Source organism: Pyxicephalus adspersus, chromosome 12, assembly GCF_032062135.1.
Source record: "Pyxicephalus adspersus chromosome 12, UCB_Pads_2.0, whole genome shotgun sequence".
In the NCBI taxonomy this organism is placed as follows: domain Eukaryota; kingdom Metazoa; phylum Chordata; class Amphibia; order Anura; family Pyxicephalidae; genus Pyxicephalus; species Pyxicephalus adspersus.
Genome location: NC_092869.1, coordinates 41,274,658 through 41,291,589, shown reverse-complemented (window position 1 = coordinate 41,291,589; position 16,932 = coordinate 41,274,658). Strand labels below are relative to the sequence as shown.

Here is a 16,932-nt window from a genome sequence, read left to right as displayed (position 1 = left end):
CCCACAACCTCAGCTGTGTTTAGCAATGGATTTTATCTGCTAGTCATGCAAACTGCGCCCTGCCACCATCAAGCCTCCATCCTGCACACAGCGAGCAGGGAAGCCCATACGTTTGTATCTAGGAGTCGTCTGTATGTCGGATGTCCTTAACCCGGGGAGTATTGGTAATATAGTTGTTCCTTTACCCCCAATTCCTAACTGAAACGTATAAAAGCTTTTAGGATTTCACTCTACTGAAATGATTGTGTACTCTGCTAAGTTTTGTATGACAACATAATACTTTTTCTGTGCTGGAATACTAAGCAAAACAAGTGTTGTCAGCCCTACTTGCTGGCTGCAGGATTCTCTCTCTCCTCTCCTCATGCATAGGTTGTATTTCCAGTAAAACAAATGCAGCTGCTTCATTTTTCAAGAGTTTGCAGGTAAGAAAAGGCTCCTTGGAGATGTAGTTTTGGTGGTCTGGCTCCATCAATAGGAACTGAAAGCCTAGCAGCCATTCCTGTACAAATTTCACAGGCCTGGTGATGTCTCAGGGAATGATAACAGATGTTTGTCACTAAATAAACATAAAATAAATCTGGGAAATGATAATGGAGGAGAGGGAGGTGTGGGTAGGGGCTGTACACTGTATGGAATAAAGCTGTTTAATATATTTTTAATATTAAATATCCTATTTTCAATATAAAAGAGCATTTTAAATCTCTGTCTTAGCGTAGAATTTTGTTATGTTTAGTAATGAATGTAATAAATAGGAAAGTTGTGAGGTATGGCAGATCATGACAGCTGGCTCCCGTGACGTCATCTACAAGCGCCAGGTTGACGTGCGCGCCACCGCTTGTAGTGAAGTAACAGCGGGAGCGCGCTTGGTTGGCTTGAGGCGTGCAGCATGGCTGCGGCGGTGTTATTAAGTACAGTGACCCCCTGGCTGGCAGTGTGAGCGTCTCCGCCGGGCACAGCATGGAGGACGGAAAGCTGGAATTCCCCTCCCTGCCCCAGTGCAAGGACGACCAAGAGGTAAGAAGGAAGAGGTGGGGGGTCAGGAGGCCCAAGCCGGCCGGCGTCACGTGACTTCTGAGACTGAAAGCTGGAGCTGTCACCCACAGCAACCACTTCCTTCCATATATGGGCCGATACAGGGACTATGGGATGTCACCCCTAGCAACCAGAGCTTTGCTTATGTGGGCCTAAACAAAGAGCAAGGAATGTCACCCTTAGCCACCAGAACTTTGTTTAAATAAGCTTGAAGGAAGTGTGGGGCTGTCACCCACAGCTGCTTTGTATGGGCCTGAGTGGGGGCTGTTCCCCCTGGTAACCACATCCTTTCTTATTAGATCCTGAACAGGGACCTTTACCCATAGCAACCCTAGTCCTCAGAAAAGAATGGGAAACTTTACCCATGGCAACCACAGCCTTTCAGAGCAAGGACTAACACCCCTAGCAACACAAGTCTTTCTTATATGGTCCATTGCAGGGATCTTCAGCCATAGCAACCTTAACTTTTCATATATGGGCCTCAGTAAAGAATAGGGACTTCACCCATAGAAACCACAGCTTTTCTTTTACAGTCTTCAGTAAAGAATGGGTAATTTTACCCATAGCAACCACAGCTTTTCGGGCCAAGGAACTGTTACCTTTAGCAACCAGAGCCATCTTTTATTGGTCTGAGCACTGACCGAGCAGTCAGGGCTTTTTTTTGTGGGCCTGCATCCTAACCAGGGAAAGTTTAACAGTATCATCATAGTAACCGCAACACCATGTTACATTGTATCCATTCTGCTTCCTGTTATACCATTGTGGCTGAAATGATTGGTTAACTCAGGGGTCAGCAACCTTTACTATTAAAAGAGCCGTTTTGCCTCCTCTAAAGAAAATTAGTCTGGAGCCGCAAAACATAACACAGTTTTTTAAACTTTTAAAAGTTTTAATATTTTTTTAATTTTACCTGTTACAACAATTGTGCATGTGTAGGCCTACTTTGAAATAAATTAAACACTGAACTATGCCCCTAGAAGCCTCCAGCTTCTAACGTATCATCCTGTTACATTACCTGGAGGCTTCTAACGTAACAGGGTAGATTTTTTTGATGGGCAGAGTTCTGATGATAGCCTAACAATTACATTTTAGGGGGTGTTAGTCACAGGTGTCCCCCACTTGCACCTACATTTTTGGTTTTGTACATCTCCCCATTCCAGAGGAATTGGGGTTCAAAGGAGGGGGATGTCATTGTACACACCCATTTGTACACGCCCCGTGGTAGATTTATCTCACTGGTAGATTTTTTTCATTAGAACACCGGATAGGGAATCCCCCTCCTCCGCAGTGTCTTGGGAGGAAGGGGATCCCCCATCAGAGATCTCCCCGCGGCAGCCGAAGGGAGCCACAACAAGGAGGCTGAAGAGCCGCATGCGGCCCCGGAGCCACAGGTTGCAGACCCCTGGGTTAACTGATGTAATATTACAATATTCAGAATGCCGTTACCTTCATGCTACAACAATGGTAACAATATTTCTCCAATCCAGCGTATATCAAGCTTTTTAACATGGGGGAACCCTTGAAATAACTTAGATTCTTTAGGAAACCCCTTCTGTTACTATTACTATACCCACAGCTTCCAGTATATTAGTGTGGTGGTCAGTAGGAAGAATTCCCCTTATATTGCTGGTCAGTGGGAAGAATGTCACTCTCTTACAGATATAGGAAAATGTATCCAACATTGGATATCCACATACAGTTATTTGCCAACGCCTAGAATCAAAGGAAAGGAAAGTCCGAACTGATGAGTCTAGAAATTAGAGAGAGGCATTCAACATACATCAGATGAATAAAATAACAGTATTCCACTAACACATGTTTATACAACCCTAAAAATATATTGAAATATTAAAGTAACGGTCCATCAAGGGAGCAGAAGAAATAAGGCTTCAATACTGATGCGTTTTGCCAAATTAGGCGAGAAAGCAAGACACGTTTACCTGTATATCACAAACACAAAACACATAGTATAAATAATAAAAATGTATGTAGTATGATTATGTTCATACCATCAAGGAAAGACATGAATTATGAATGCCTTTGGGTTTTTTTCAGTAACAGAGTAGTGAACTTTTATGTTCCTAGAAAGTTCAGTAGGAAATTCCCCCCAGGACATATTTTTGTATCAGGAGTAACCTGGTTATTATTTTTAGAAGTAGGCTCCAAGAAAAACCAAATAAATAGTACTTTTTAGTGTTTTTCATTTTTGGTAACATTTTTTTGAGCAATTTTTAGCTTTCCTGAAGTTTTTGGGACATTTGAGTCAACTTCCAAAAAAATATACAGCGATACTTCAACTAATGAGTGAGCCAGCTAACACATTTTTCAACTAACGAAGTGCTTGTGCCTTGGATAACGAATGCATTAGTAGATGCACGATAACAAACTGCACCGCGTTAATCTGAATTTCTGCTTTGTTTCGGCTAAAGAAGATTCGGCTAACGAGTATAATTCCGGAACAAATTATCTTCGTTAGCCGAGGTATCGCTGTAATTTATTAGAAACCAACTTCAAAACAATATAACTTTGACCTCAGTACATTGTGATGTTATACAATCATTAAATCACAACAGCTGTACACGTTTTGCAGCTACTTTTATTTTTTTGTGCTTTATCAGAAGAACTTTTGATGGGAAATTTCATCACAGCTATTGTGATTTATGGGATTCATTACAGTGCTCAACCCAGAAATTTTTTTAAGCTGGGTGGGAAGAAATTTTAGGTAGGTGGCAGCTCCTGTATTGTGACCAAACTCTGTGGTAACCACCCAAAAATAGCCAATGGGTGCTGAAAAGTGCCGAGTGGTGCGCCCAGCTAAAAGTGCCTGGGGAGAACCCTGCATTATAACACATGATCTATTGCACGTACATGGTACTAAAGAAATCTATACAAAGGAAGATACCCATTAAACCTTTCCATTGATTCACACAGGAATTGGTTTCTAATAAATTATATTTATGGAAGGCTGGTGGTGGCTGCAATGTGAATGTTGCCCACAGCCCATGCAATATTGGCAGTGTGTTTTATTTTTACTAATTGAAAGCCATCATATTTTAAAGAAGAAAAAATGTAATAAGCCTTTTAATTAATGCTTACTGTTTTAGGTTATTTGTAGCCAGATAACAGAACAGTGAATAGAATGGGTTTCCAACTTTATTTCAGTATCAGTAAGAGCGGCTAAGGTTGTAGCAGCGGGTACAACTGGGGTTAAACTGCCCGCTTTGACCGAGGCAGTGGCATTCTTCACTTGGCACTGTGCAAGTAAAGAGGACTGCTTCACTTCTCTTCTACTCCTCCCTATTACCGGCAGATTCTGACTTTAATAATGGCACCTGACTGCGCATATCGGGATCTGTATGACCACCAATTTGTGGGCCCCAGACCATCACACATACATAAGTCTGTTGAACATTTTATTTCAAAACCATAAGCCAGGACAAAAAGTTGTCCCCCATTGGTTTGCTGTTGCATTTTGTGGCTTTTCTGTGTTTGCCTATTGAACCTTAAGAGCATATGTCAGGTCATGTACTGAAGTTGGATGAAAAGTCCATTTCAGTGCATCCAATAAGTTTTTAGTAGGATAAAAGTTGGGGCTTTACAAATGGAATAATATAGGGTTGTGGGTGTCTCAAAAGTATTTGGTTGTTTCCAGACTCTAAAATTTGTAAATGAATAAAGGAGAAGACAGTAGGGGTTTTGTTTGCAAATTTGTCAATAACTCTATTTGTATCACATGTGGTGGATATTCAAAGAGTGTTCATAAAATGAACACAATAACAACATTTTTTTTCCCAAGTCCACTTAAATGTGGAGTTTCCCAGGATACCTAGACATATGATTTATCCTACGAATAATCTTTGGTTGCAAAGTCCATTGAGTATCATTATTGAAAGGCAAATAAATCTTAAAAGAATCCTGACGCGTTTCACCCGTTTGGGCTGCCAACAAAACCCCTACTGTCTTCGCTTTACGTATGGAGTTGGCTTTGATCTTAGCTCTGCAGTCATGCTGGAATAGTGAACCCTTGCCCAAATGTATCAGAAGGATGGAAGGGCATCATTGTCGTACATAATGTAACATTAACAGTTTTGTTTACTGGAAACACCGGATCTCAATAATTTGCAGGAGGCGCCACGTAAAATAGATCTGTAAGGATGTTGTTTTAGTTCTAGTCTATGGAAATGCACAACTGTTTGTGAGATCCTAATATTATTTTGCAATGGGAAAACACAGAAATGTTTGTTTTTGTTAACACCGCTTGTTTTTGTATCTTTTAAAATAATGTCAATATTATTCCACCGAGCTGTCCATATTGTGCTATAAGAGCATCTCAGCTTCAGGCTATGTACACACACGTCAGATGGTTCCCATCTGATAATCGCCTCAGGGCTGATACGGGACGAGAATCTAGCGTGTGTGCAGCGCTCGTTGTTCATGGATCTATGAACAATCGTAACGGTAGTGAAGGGTGCAGAGCGGAGTGGGGTGCCCTTCCGTCGTTCTCTGCCCTCCCCTCTCCATAGAGCAGAATGGCGCTGTATGTACAGAGCTCCTTTAGGCATCGTGCAATCTTTTGTCGCTGGAAAGGATTGTGAAAAATCTTTCTCAGAGACAATTATTGAACTTGTGTATGCAGCCTTAGAAGATTACTGAGCTGCTATACAGGAACAGTGCAAATTGTAATCTTATATTTATAGTAGAACAGCAGCAACAAAAGAGAACATTCCATAGGAAAAAGATCAGCTAACAATAAATGCAGTGTACAGGACTGCAATGGAAAATGCATCAACCTGCATGTTCAACCCATGTTCCCTGTGGAGAACAGAAAATGATTGCCGGATCTGGTGCTGAGATTTTCCTACATGAGGAGAAAAGTTATAATAGGAGATTCTGATACTCCAATATGCTTTGTCATTTGTAGGTTTGCAAGCAACATTCACTTCTTTGAATATATTGGGCCAGGTGTATGTATACTACATAGGATATATGGGAAAGTCTAATGCTTTGGGCTCTAGATTTATGCCTGAAATGTTCAGGAATGGTAACCTTGGACATGGAAGTTGTACAAACATTTTGTATGCAGCTTCAGTCACAACTTGGTGCTTGCACAGAACTAAAAATTTTCTTGCTACTACTATGTGACATTGCTGGGTACTTTAGGAGAGAGAGTTACATACTCCAAGCTGCCTGTACAGAAAGACAGGGAAAAGCTTAGTGGGGATTCTCTATTAGTGTTTTCCTACACATCATGCTGTGCTTTATGGTTCTGCAATCGGCATGTATTACCATAGCTAGCTCTGGCTGCAAGGGCTTACCCAAATTTAACTCATCGAGAGGAAGAAGACTCGTTCTTCCTTCACACTATTTGGTGTAGGAGACCCAGAATCTATAATTGTACTTTAGCCCTTTTTTTTAGAGCTTGACACATTCTAGGGACAGTTTTAGTCATATAGTGCAAGTAAGCTAATCCATTTTGGAAATGCTATCCACATGTTCTGATGTCAGGACATGTGAGTTTGATCAAAATGTATCTTATGCTCGGCCACAGCGAGACCATTACTCCAAAATTTTGGCACAGATTTTCAAGGAGGGCATGGCTTGTTGTGCTGCCAGTAGAACCTAATTTTACCCGAGAACATTAGTGCATCAGTCTGTGACCACTCATCAGGATATTATTAGTCCTATGATTACACCCTGGAAGTCATTGTGCTTCTTAAATGTCCTAGACTTGTGACTTTACATTTATTGGATCACAAATATAAATGCATTATAAAACCTTTTTATTTTTTTTTTCCAGAGTTATTTGCTTGTTTGGTTTTGTAATATGATTGGATTGTTGAGTGTAACGTTATGAATGTTATATTTAGCAGTGTTAATTTGTTTTCACAGCCAATATTGTTATAACGGCTGCCATAATCATCATTATCACAGCTTGTCTTCCCAGTGCTGTAATCTTGTGTTAATTTTTCATGTTATACAACTTTTTAATGTTTTGTTTTCTTATTCCTCAGGACTGGAGTTACCCTATGAGGCGGGAGATGCAGGTATGTTTTATTTTTAATACATTTTTGTACATAATAACTCGTACTCCATTTGTAGAGATAATGTTCATTATGTATATATATTTGTTTTGTTTTTTTCCTGGGTGTGACGAAGGTGGGTTATGGCCCTTCTATTCTGAGCCAACTTTTTAGTAACCACCAAAAAACAGCTGGATGGTTACTGAAAAGTGCCAGGTGGTGCGCCCAGTTAAACGGGGCTAGGGAAAACATATATAAAAATCTAATTACCTGTTCTTTGTTTGTTCTCAGATTCACAAGTTTTTAAGATTTCCCCTCTTCACAATGTTGCTAAAGTCTGGTGGGTTAAGGTCACATGTGCAAAATAATTTGTGTTTATTTTTTTTAGGAAATTCTGCCTGGCTTGTTTTTGGGTCCATATTCTGCAGCCATGAAAAGCAAGGTGCGTGTGGAAAATTTTTCCTATAATATTAGACATTATTGGGTACCTCATTCTGCAACAACAACATTTAAAAAGGCCTGCCCTAGACAAGACATTTCAAGGTGCTTTTTATTGCTTAAAAGTGCATTTACCGTATTATATGCATGTTGTCTACACAAGGGAGGCCTTTTTACAGGTAAATATGTAAAAGTCTTGAGACATATGCTAGGCACCTCCTTAGCATAGCATCTGTAGTTGCATAAAAGGTAATGGTTTGGAAGTTAGGCCAGCACCGAGTAATTACTTTCCCACAGGGGGAGATTGCTATGATGCTTAGGAGAAAGGGGGCTGTACTTAAGTAGACAAATGCAGATTGCGTGGCAATACAAAAATATTTATAAATGGGAAATATGCTGAAAGTAAGCAGGTTAAATACTTGCTGAAAAAGTATTTTTTAAATATTCCTTCCTTCTCTATCCCTGCATTCCTCAATATATTGGGGCTGATTGTTAAAGCTCTCCAAGGCTGGGGGATCCAGCAAACCTGGAATGGATCTTGTCCAGGATTGAAAACATTTGCTAACAAAAAGCAAATGACTTTTAAGAAATCCATTCTAGGTTCGCTGAATCACCCAGCTTCACTGTTGAAAGTGTATCCTCTCCAGGCTTGGAGAGCTTTAATAAATCAGGCCCATTGTTCTTAGACAATCGGTCTCTATCTTTGGATACAAGCCTCGGCACTTTTCTATCTTACTGGTCAGCCAGTTCATCATTAGGAGCCATCGTTGGTTAGGCAGTAAGCTGCCATTACCTTCTACCCAAACCAGGAATACTTATAATTGGTAGAAATATTAAAATGGCATCTGTACCCGTCAAACCTAGGTAGCATTGAATCAATAAAGCATCCTTATTTTACATGGAACATATTTCTATTTATATCTATTTGTTATTGAAGACAATTAAGGCATTCTTTTTTTATTTTTAGCTCCCGATCCTTCAGAAATACGGAATAACGCATATAGTCTGCATAAGGCAAAGCATTGAAGCAAACTTTATCAAACCAAACTTTGAAAATTTATTTAAGTAAGTTATCGGATTATTTACTTGTAGGTTGAGAATGGGTTTAGTTACGGCTGTGGATTTGTGGCTGTTTTTTAGGTAGAATATTGGCTTGTATATATGAATTTTTTTTTTCAGATATTTAGTGCTGGATATTGCAGACAACCCTATTGAAAACATTATACGGATTTTCCCTATGGTAAGTGTCCAGATTCATGTCAAATATTTTTGTCATACCCTTCTTATTCTCATTTACCCCCACTGGAAATATAGAACGATCCCCCTATGCAATACAAGCAGGAAAGAATAAGTGTTATAACCTTTCTGTACTCTATTGAAAATTAAAAAGTCTTTTCATATATTTCCACTACAATAATTTGTTTGGTTGTGGTAGTGTTCCTTTAATTAGGTTAGATTTTATTCTCATATATTAGGAAAAAAACACTTGGCATGTATTAAACCACATGAAGTTACCTGCTGGTTGTTGGGTCAATAGAGAGTGATGCTGATATCTGTATAGATTTACAGGTTGCATATATGCAGTGTCTGCTTTTCACACATATTTTCCCTTTATCCTGACAGTCAAAGGAATTCATTGATGAATGTTTACAAAATGGAGGTAAGTAATTTTTAATGTCTCATTGTTGTGTTATTTTAAAGAATTTGCTGCAGACAAAAATATATAAAAGATCTATGTACTGAGGAAAATATGAAGACTGACATTGCTAATCTCGTAGCAAATGAGGTATCAATAGCTTCTGGTCTTTGTAACCAAAAACAGGTGCATACATCAGAAACAGGTTCAGACTGCATAAACAGATTCTCACAACACTCTGTTGGCATCCATTCTTCTCCCCAGAAATGTTTAAGCTGCATGGAGAGAAGCTGTAGGTGGATTTAGTGTTTCCAGTGCCATAGGTATCCTGTCACCCCTATAATTTTGCCAGCTTTTAGCCCCCCCCCCCACATACTTTGTTCCAGCTTTTCAATGCATGTCCCTTTTTTTCATAAAACTTTGGTTTATGCCTTAACTGTCCGGTGCCCCTGTTTTGTGACCTAACTTTTCCAGTAACAAAAACAGTTGGGTGGTTACTGAATTGTTTGGGTGGTGCACCTGGATAAAAGGGGCTGGGGAGAACACTGGTATTAGTCCTTCTTATCTATATTGTAATTAGACAGCCAGGCAAGGAGTCAATATTAGTGCCTCATATGGCAGTACACTTTTCCTTTAAATGAGGGCTCCACAGTCTGTTAACATACGTTTATGTGAATAGGCAAAGACTATATGAAATATAAACTCATTGGTCTTGATGTCGCTGCCTTTAGTAAATGATTAGGCTGTATTCTATGTGAAGTCACTTCTCTTTTGAGTGGATAGGCTGCATTCTCAATGCTGCCACATTTCTAGGTATGGATAGGATCCTACAAGGATTCCTTAAAAATGAATTCTAGATTTAAAAAAAAAAAAAGTCTCTTATTTTCAGAGCCAATATTTTACCCCCTCCCCGTTGCTCTCTTTAAAAACCTCATGGTTTGTTTTCTAGGAAAAGTTCTCATCCATGGCAATGCAGGGATTTCCAGGAGTGCTGCCTTGGTTATTGCATATATTATGGAAACGTTTGGTATAAAATACAGGTGTGTTTTTTCTTTTGCATTTTTTTTGCATGTCTACAAGCACTACATAAAGCACTGGTAGTTTTGTAGTGTTGGATTGAATTTAGAAATGTGGCTTTTGTGTCATTTGTTCATCTGATGGATTCCAGACCTAAATTGTACACAGTCATGCTCCACACCTAACCCTGCTTTTTGTGGTGCCAATATTAAAACCTCTTGGGAGCAATCGGAGGCTTTGTCAGTGGTCTGATAACTGGCAAAAGCAGGGCCTGGCAGCAAGAGGTAAGGTGTAGAGTTGGCTTGACTCCAGACCAGGTGTAACTATTCTGTCTACAATTTAGCAGCTCCACAAAAACATAGACATTTTGATTATTCTAGATACTACCGTAGCAAGCTACAAACTGTCTGGAATTTAACAGTTAGCAGATATAATTTCAGCCCTAAAAAGTTTGCTTTAAGACACTGTAGTGTATCACCAATACAACTTATGCTACATACACGTCAGATGATTCTCGTCCGGTAATCGCCTCAGGGCTGATATCGGACAAGAATCTGGTGTGTGTACAGCGCTCGTTCGGGCGACCATCCTGGCAGATTGACAGACGAGCGATCGTAATGAATATAATGGGGAGAGAGTGCAGCAGGGTGTTGCTCCGTCTTTCTCTCCCCTTTTCATAGAGCAGAATAGCCCTGTATGTACAGCACTCGTTCAGTCTTCTGTTGTTGGAAAGGATCTTAACCGATCCTTTCCAACGACCATTTCTGCACATGAGTACGCAGCCTTAATCAGTTGCAGTGATCAAAAACCCTTTCCCAACAGTGGTGAAATGCGTAGGTGTCTGCAAAATGTAACTTACAATATTTGCTGCCTTTTGTCTGGTAGATATACAAAATAATGGTAAGTTTTTTTTTTTTTTGTTTTTTTTGCAAAAATATACCTGGTAATCATGTTAGAAAAGTGTTCCCAACTAAATCTGTGTCTTCCTTTATATTGGTGAGATGATGGGACTAGAAGAGGCTGTGGTCCTAACACCTTTTGTTCTTGCATGACAATGCTTCTCCTCCATGGATACAATACACTGAGTGTTCCTGATAGGGTAACCAGGTGAAAATAGGCCACCTTACAACATAAAAGCCACCATACTATTGTTTCTTTGGTGCTGCATTTCTGTTTCCATAGTTTCTGATGTCTGGTAAAAAGCTGCACAGTTAGAATAAACTCCTTAATTCTTTTTAAAGGGAAGCTTTTACATACGTGCAAGAAAGAAGGTTCTGTATTAATCCCAATGCTGGATTCGTTCACCAACTTCAGGTAGGAAGGATTTATTTATTTATTTTTTAATTTAAACTTTATTGGTTTAATTCGGGTTATAGCAGCATTAAACAAACCAGTCTCAGACACTGGAACGTTCAAATCACAGAAGAAATTATATTGTGTATATATATCAGAACGACTTGCCTAATTGTCATACACACATATATTGAGCTCTACCACTTACACCTGTCGGTCATTTTTCTTTGTTTCCACCATATATCATGGCACTTTAAGGCGTACATACTTTTTCCAGGTTTAGGGATGTATCACAAGTGAAATGAACATCACTTGTATGTTATGATCAAATTTTATTATAAATTTACAGGATTTTTTAGCACCAACATATTACACAGCGCTGTGCATTAAAGGTTGCAAATGACAGACAGCGACCCGGGAGAGAATCCTGCCCCGAAGTACTTACAATCTAAGCAGGGAAGTTACAATAATGGTGGCCCCACCAACGGCTTATGCTTGTTTGATCACGGGGCAGAGAAATGGATATGGTACTTCCAGGTATGGAGGAACATGTCACCCGCTCCCCCTTTTCTCTTGTGACCATGTTTGTGTTAGGTTACTCAGACATACAAGCTTGGGGAAGGGGTTATTATTATTAAACAGGATTTATATAGCGCCAACATATTACGCAGCGCTGTACATTAAATAGGGGTTGTGGCCAGAAAGGGCCCTCCACTATAAGGCTACACACGTCTGATGATTCTCATCCAATAATACCCTCAGGGCTGATATCGTGTGAGAATCTGGCATGTGTACATCACTTGTCATCCGGACGACCGTCCTGTGGGACCACGGGTGAGGAGTGATTGTAATGAGAGTGAAGGAGAAAGCGCAGCAGAGTGCTGCTCTATCGTTCTTCCTTCTCCATAGAGCAGAACAGTGCTGTATTATAACACTCATTTATGTGTTGTGCAGTCTTTTGTCGTTGGAAAGGATTGTGAAAGAATCTTTACGACTAAAATTTTTGCATATGTGTATGTAGCCTAATTGTATTTTGATACTTAGTAACCGTTATCACTTCTTCATCCAAGTAATTTTATTGGGAATGAATGGGACATTGTTAGGCTTTTTTCAACAGTCATCCGGTGTTATATCCACAGCCTCTCCCATAACATGCATTGTACCTGGCAATTATGTCATAGCTAATGTATTTTAACAAAGGCAAAGCACGGTTCTAGGTAATAAATGCCAATACAGGTAGGGTATACCGGCTGTATCTGAAAAACTCCAATCTTGGCCCATAAAGAGCAAAAAAAGAAGCTCAGTGTTTGAGATTATACACCAGCTGTTTAATATGAAAGTGATTTTGTGTTTAAAGAGCAAAATCTGTTAAATCAGATGTTTAGAACTGTTCTATATCCTGTGCACACCTCCCCACATGTTCTAGGGAAGGACTGGCCCTTCCTGTCCTTATCTGGAGACTACCAAACAATTCACAATTATGCAGTGGAGATTAAAGTAGGAGGATTAGCAACAGAAAACTGGGCAGGTCAAACACAGCTAAGCCAAAAATCTGCAGTGTTTGCCTACAATAGGCCTTAGGAACCGAGTGCATATCCAACAGAGTAACAAATCGTCATATATAAAATATATTGTTTTTATTTTGCTATCACATACTTTAAGGCCTTGAACACACAGAGTTCAGTTTGGTAAAGAGCTGTGTGTACAAACCGCTTTTGCAAAGTGTTTAAAAAGCTTTCAACAAGCTCGATGACGCTTTAATAGCAAACTTCTGTTCCATAATCGATCTGTAAACACAGATCCTAAAGAATGCTCTGTGCTAGCAGGATTCAGAAGGCTTTTAACAAAGTTCAAGTAGTGCTGAAGCTTTCTGACGCCTGCTAGACAGTCGGCACTCACATCAGGGTATGTGATTAATAGGAGATGGCTGATTTGAAGGTTTCAACAAAGCTACTGGAAGCTAGAGAAAAGATTTATAAAGGTGTTACAGGAAAAAAAAACTTTGATTTTACAAGCAGGTTTCAGTCCCTTTTTAAAAGATTTTATTGCTATTAAATGCATGGAGCCTATTAAAGCTCAGCTCCATGCATAACCTTTAAATATATTCAGTAGTACTTTTGTGCACACCAAATGCCTTTGAAAATACAGATATTACTTTCTAAAAACAAATGCAAAATCATTACTGTGCTGTACGTAACCTGTTCATTAGACAGAGCTGAGGGACAGACCTAGCAGAACCATCCATTGCAGGCTGCCTGCAAAAAAACGATAAAGGGTGGATATAAAACCAGTCCCCCTACACAAGGAGAAGAGAGCAGCTGTAGGTGGTCTGTATAGCATAATACTCGTAAGGATTCTTCCCCCTTTATTTAGACTGGAGTTCAGCTTTACTTGACCATTGGGTGTGGAGTCCTCAACCCATAAAAATGTTTTCTTTTTGTTCTGCAGGAATATGAAGCCATCTATCTAGCAAAATTAACCATTAAAATGTCACCTTTCCAACTAGGAAGGAATTTTTCTTTACAATCTGGTGCTACAAGTAAGTGTCACTTTGATCTGTGTCGCCTTGTTCATATTTGATAGGAGCGGTACATACAGCAAGCTTTTAGGTAAACTTCAAGCAGAATTCTGAAAACCTTTAAAGCACTCTGATGATAGTATGTGGTGTCCATACAGAGGTCTGACATGCCACCGACACTGCAACAGGCCTATCAGTTTACAAATAACAATTGGTGTGTTGTAACTCCACATTTCAGACCAATGCATGGACACAGCAGCTCTCACACAAAGAGCAGCATTACTTCTACACGGCCTATTCTTTAGGAATTACTGCTAGAGGAGAAACAAAAGCAAAGCATAGATTGATATTTTATAAATGAGGCATCTAGAACAAAGGTAAACATTTGTATCTGTTTAGGGTAAGTTCAGTGGGGTTTATTCTGCTTGTATTTTGCCTTCTCTACCAACACACTAAAAACATTGTGCAGGTGAGACAGGTTAGCTGGATGCTAAACATAAATGCATTAAAAAGAATCACACCATCTTGCCTCAGTATTCCCATCAAGAGCCTTCAGCCTACATGCAAGTCATCAGAATGAGAGGTAAAGAAAATCTGGTCTTGGTGCTGTTATTGTGCACTGGAATGCTAAATTTGGATCCCGGAGGTTGTTAGTATGATCAGTTCAGATGCCAGTACACACTTTGTTAATTTCCAGCAAGCCCTGATATGAGAGATTAATTGGACATCCAAATGTGTTTGCTTTCTTACTACATGATGACAAAAATAAAATGAGAACTTCATATGTATTCATATCTGATTTTTCTACTTTCCTTCTGGGTTTGCAACCCAGCCGACCTTTGGCAAACACTCGTAGGGGAGCTGCCACAGGTGATTTTATACTCTTTAGATTGCTTGGGGCCTGATTGAGATTGTTTACCCCACATAAACAGCATTTATATAGCAACAACAAATTACACAGATGACAGACAGTTACAGATCCTGACGGAGGAGGAGAGAACCCTGGCCAGAAGAGCTTACAATATAATTATATTTTCAGGAAGCCTGAAGAGATCTCACGAAGAGGATGATGAACATGGGAATATGCAGGTGTCGTCAGCTCACGACTCATAAACCCAAAAAGACACATTTCACATTTTGACTTATTTTGACCATGTTCTTGTCCAAGGTGCTGCTGTTGTGCTTTAAACAGACAATAACGGGACTTGTCCACGGATAAGCAGATGGCACTGATTGTTTTACTGCTTTTTACACAGCTGTTTTACTAAAGAAAAAAAAGTTTTTCGTTTGGACGTGCAACTTGGTATTACTGCAATAACGCACTTTTCATACTTGAAGTTTTTTTTGTTTTTGTTTTGTATATTAATGCAATGCAACTGATGGGAAAGAAACCTGTTTCTATAAAGTTTAATTTATAAGGAAAACAAAAATAAGGCTTTAGTAATAAAATGTTTGCTAGACTTGCATTTTTTTGTAAATACATTTTTATAGGTTTAGAAGTTAAGAAATTTTTAAACTAACAGGATTCTATAAAATAAAAAAACACAAAAAATGCTACTTGATTTGGTCATATTGTATACTATTAAATAACCTTCTCTATCAAAGTTCTTTTTATTATGCAGTTTCTATTGTGGCATTGGCCTAAAGATTGTTCCTAACTGATTTGTTCTGATGTTTTTCAAATAAAAAGACGGTAAAAATAATCGTGTTTCAAAGATCTGATGTTCCTTAAACAGTCATGTGGATGCAGGTATGTAATTTCAGCACAGAGGATGGCAGAACTAGAGATTTCATCAGGGGAGTCCCTGGGAGTTATAAAATGCCAGAGAGTCAGTGCTCCAAACTTCAATTTAATCTGTTTCCTTTTGAAACCAGATGCTGCGAGTACCAAAACTGCTTTCACTGACCAATGGGGACCATGCTGATGGCTCCCCGTCCTGCAATCACTGTGATGGTCAATCAAAGCGATCACATCTTTCACTACAGAGCATACAAGCTGGCAAAGTGAGCAGGTATCTGACACATCTAAAGTTTTAAATACCTACAGATCGATGGTGTTGTTGCTAGAAAGTAAGGTATGTGTGCGTTTCTTTTCCATGTCTGGATTGGATGTACCTTTTTGATTGGATGCCCAAGTGGCAAATTACATTTGATAATGAGAAATGTAACGTTCTTCACTTGAGGGCTAACATGCATCCTTCAAACTGTCTAGGGGGAAAACATTTGGGGGGTCAGTAATGAAGGATCTGGTAGATCATAGACTTCATAATAGCATGCAATGCCAAGCTGCAATATCTAAAGCTAGTACTTTCTTGTATTAAAAGAGGAATAGACTGCAGAGATGGAGACGTAATCCTGCCCCTGTACAAAGCATTGGTCAGACCACATCTGGAATATGCAGTCTGGAATATTTAGGCACCAGTTCACAAAAAGGACATTGTGGAATTGGAGAGAGTGCAGAGAAGGACAACTAAACTAATAAAAGGAATGGAGGAGCTCAGCTATGGGGAGAGATTAGCTGAACTGAATCTAATCTCCCTTGAGAAGAGATGTATAAGGGGGAATATGGTCACCCTGTATAAATATATAAATGGTCCATGGGAACTCTCTTCCCAATTATTCACTGTAAGGTCATTACAAAGCACAAGGGGTGCTCTTTGTATCTGGAGGAAAAGAAGTTTAAGCTTCAGATAAGAAAGGGATTCTTCACCACTGTAAGGCGAACTTTCTATTCATCAGTGGTTAGCACTCTGGCCTTTGCAGCGCTAGGTCCCAGGTTCGAATCTCGACCAGGACACTGTCTGCATGGAGTTTGTAGGTTATCCCCGTGTCTGCGTGGGTTTCCTCCCACATTCCAAAAAACATGCAGTTAGGATAATTAACTGGCTTCCCTCCAAAAGTGACCTTGGACTGTATTAAAGACATGACTATGGTAGGGACATTGGATTGTGAGCTCCTTTGAGGGACAGCTAGTGACA

At 39.5% G+C, this 16,932-nt stretch overlaps 1 protein-coding gene across 1 annotated transcript; it reads left to right on the top strand.

The window, feature by feature from the left end:
* Positions 1-839: 839 nt before the first annotated feature.
* STYX (serine/threonine/tyrosine interacting protein) lies at positions 840-15,657 on the top strand. Its single transcript, XM_072428085.1, has 10 exons — positions 840-1,014; positions 7,044-7,076; positions 7,441-7,494; positions 8,458-8,555; positions 8,670-8,730; positions 9,114-9,150; positions 10,076-10,166; positions 11,385-11,457; positions 13,885-13,975; positions 14,994-15,657. The coding sequence occupies exons 1-10, from the start codon at positions 958-960 to the stop codon at positions 15,065-15,067; spliced, it is 669 nt and encodes a 222-aa protein (XP_072284186.1). The 5' UTR covers positions 840-957; the 3' UTR covers positions 15,068-15,657.
* The last annotated feature ends 1,275 nt before the right edge of the window (positions 15,658-16,932 follow it).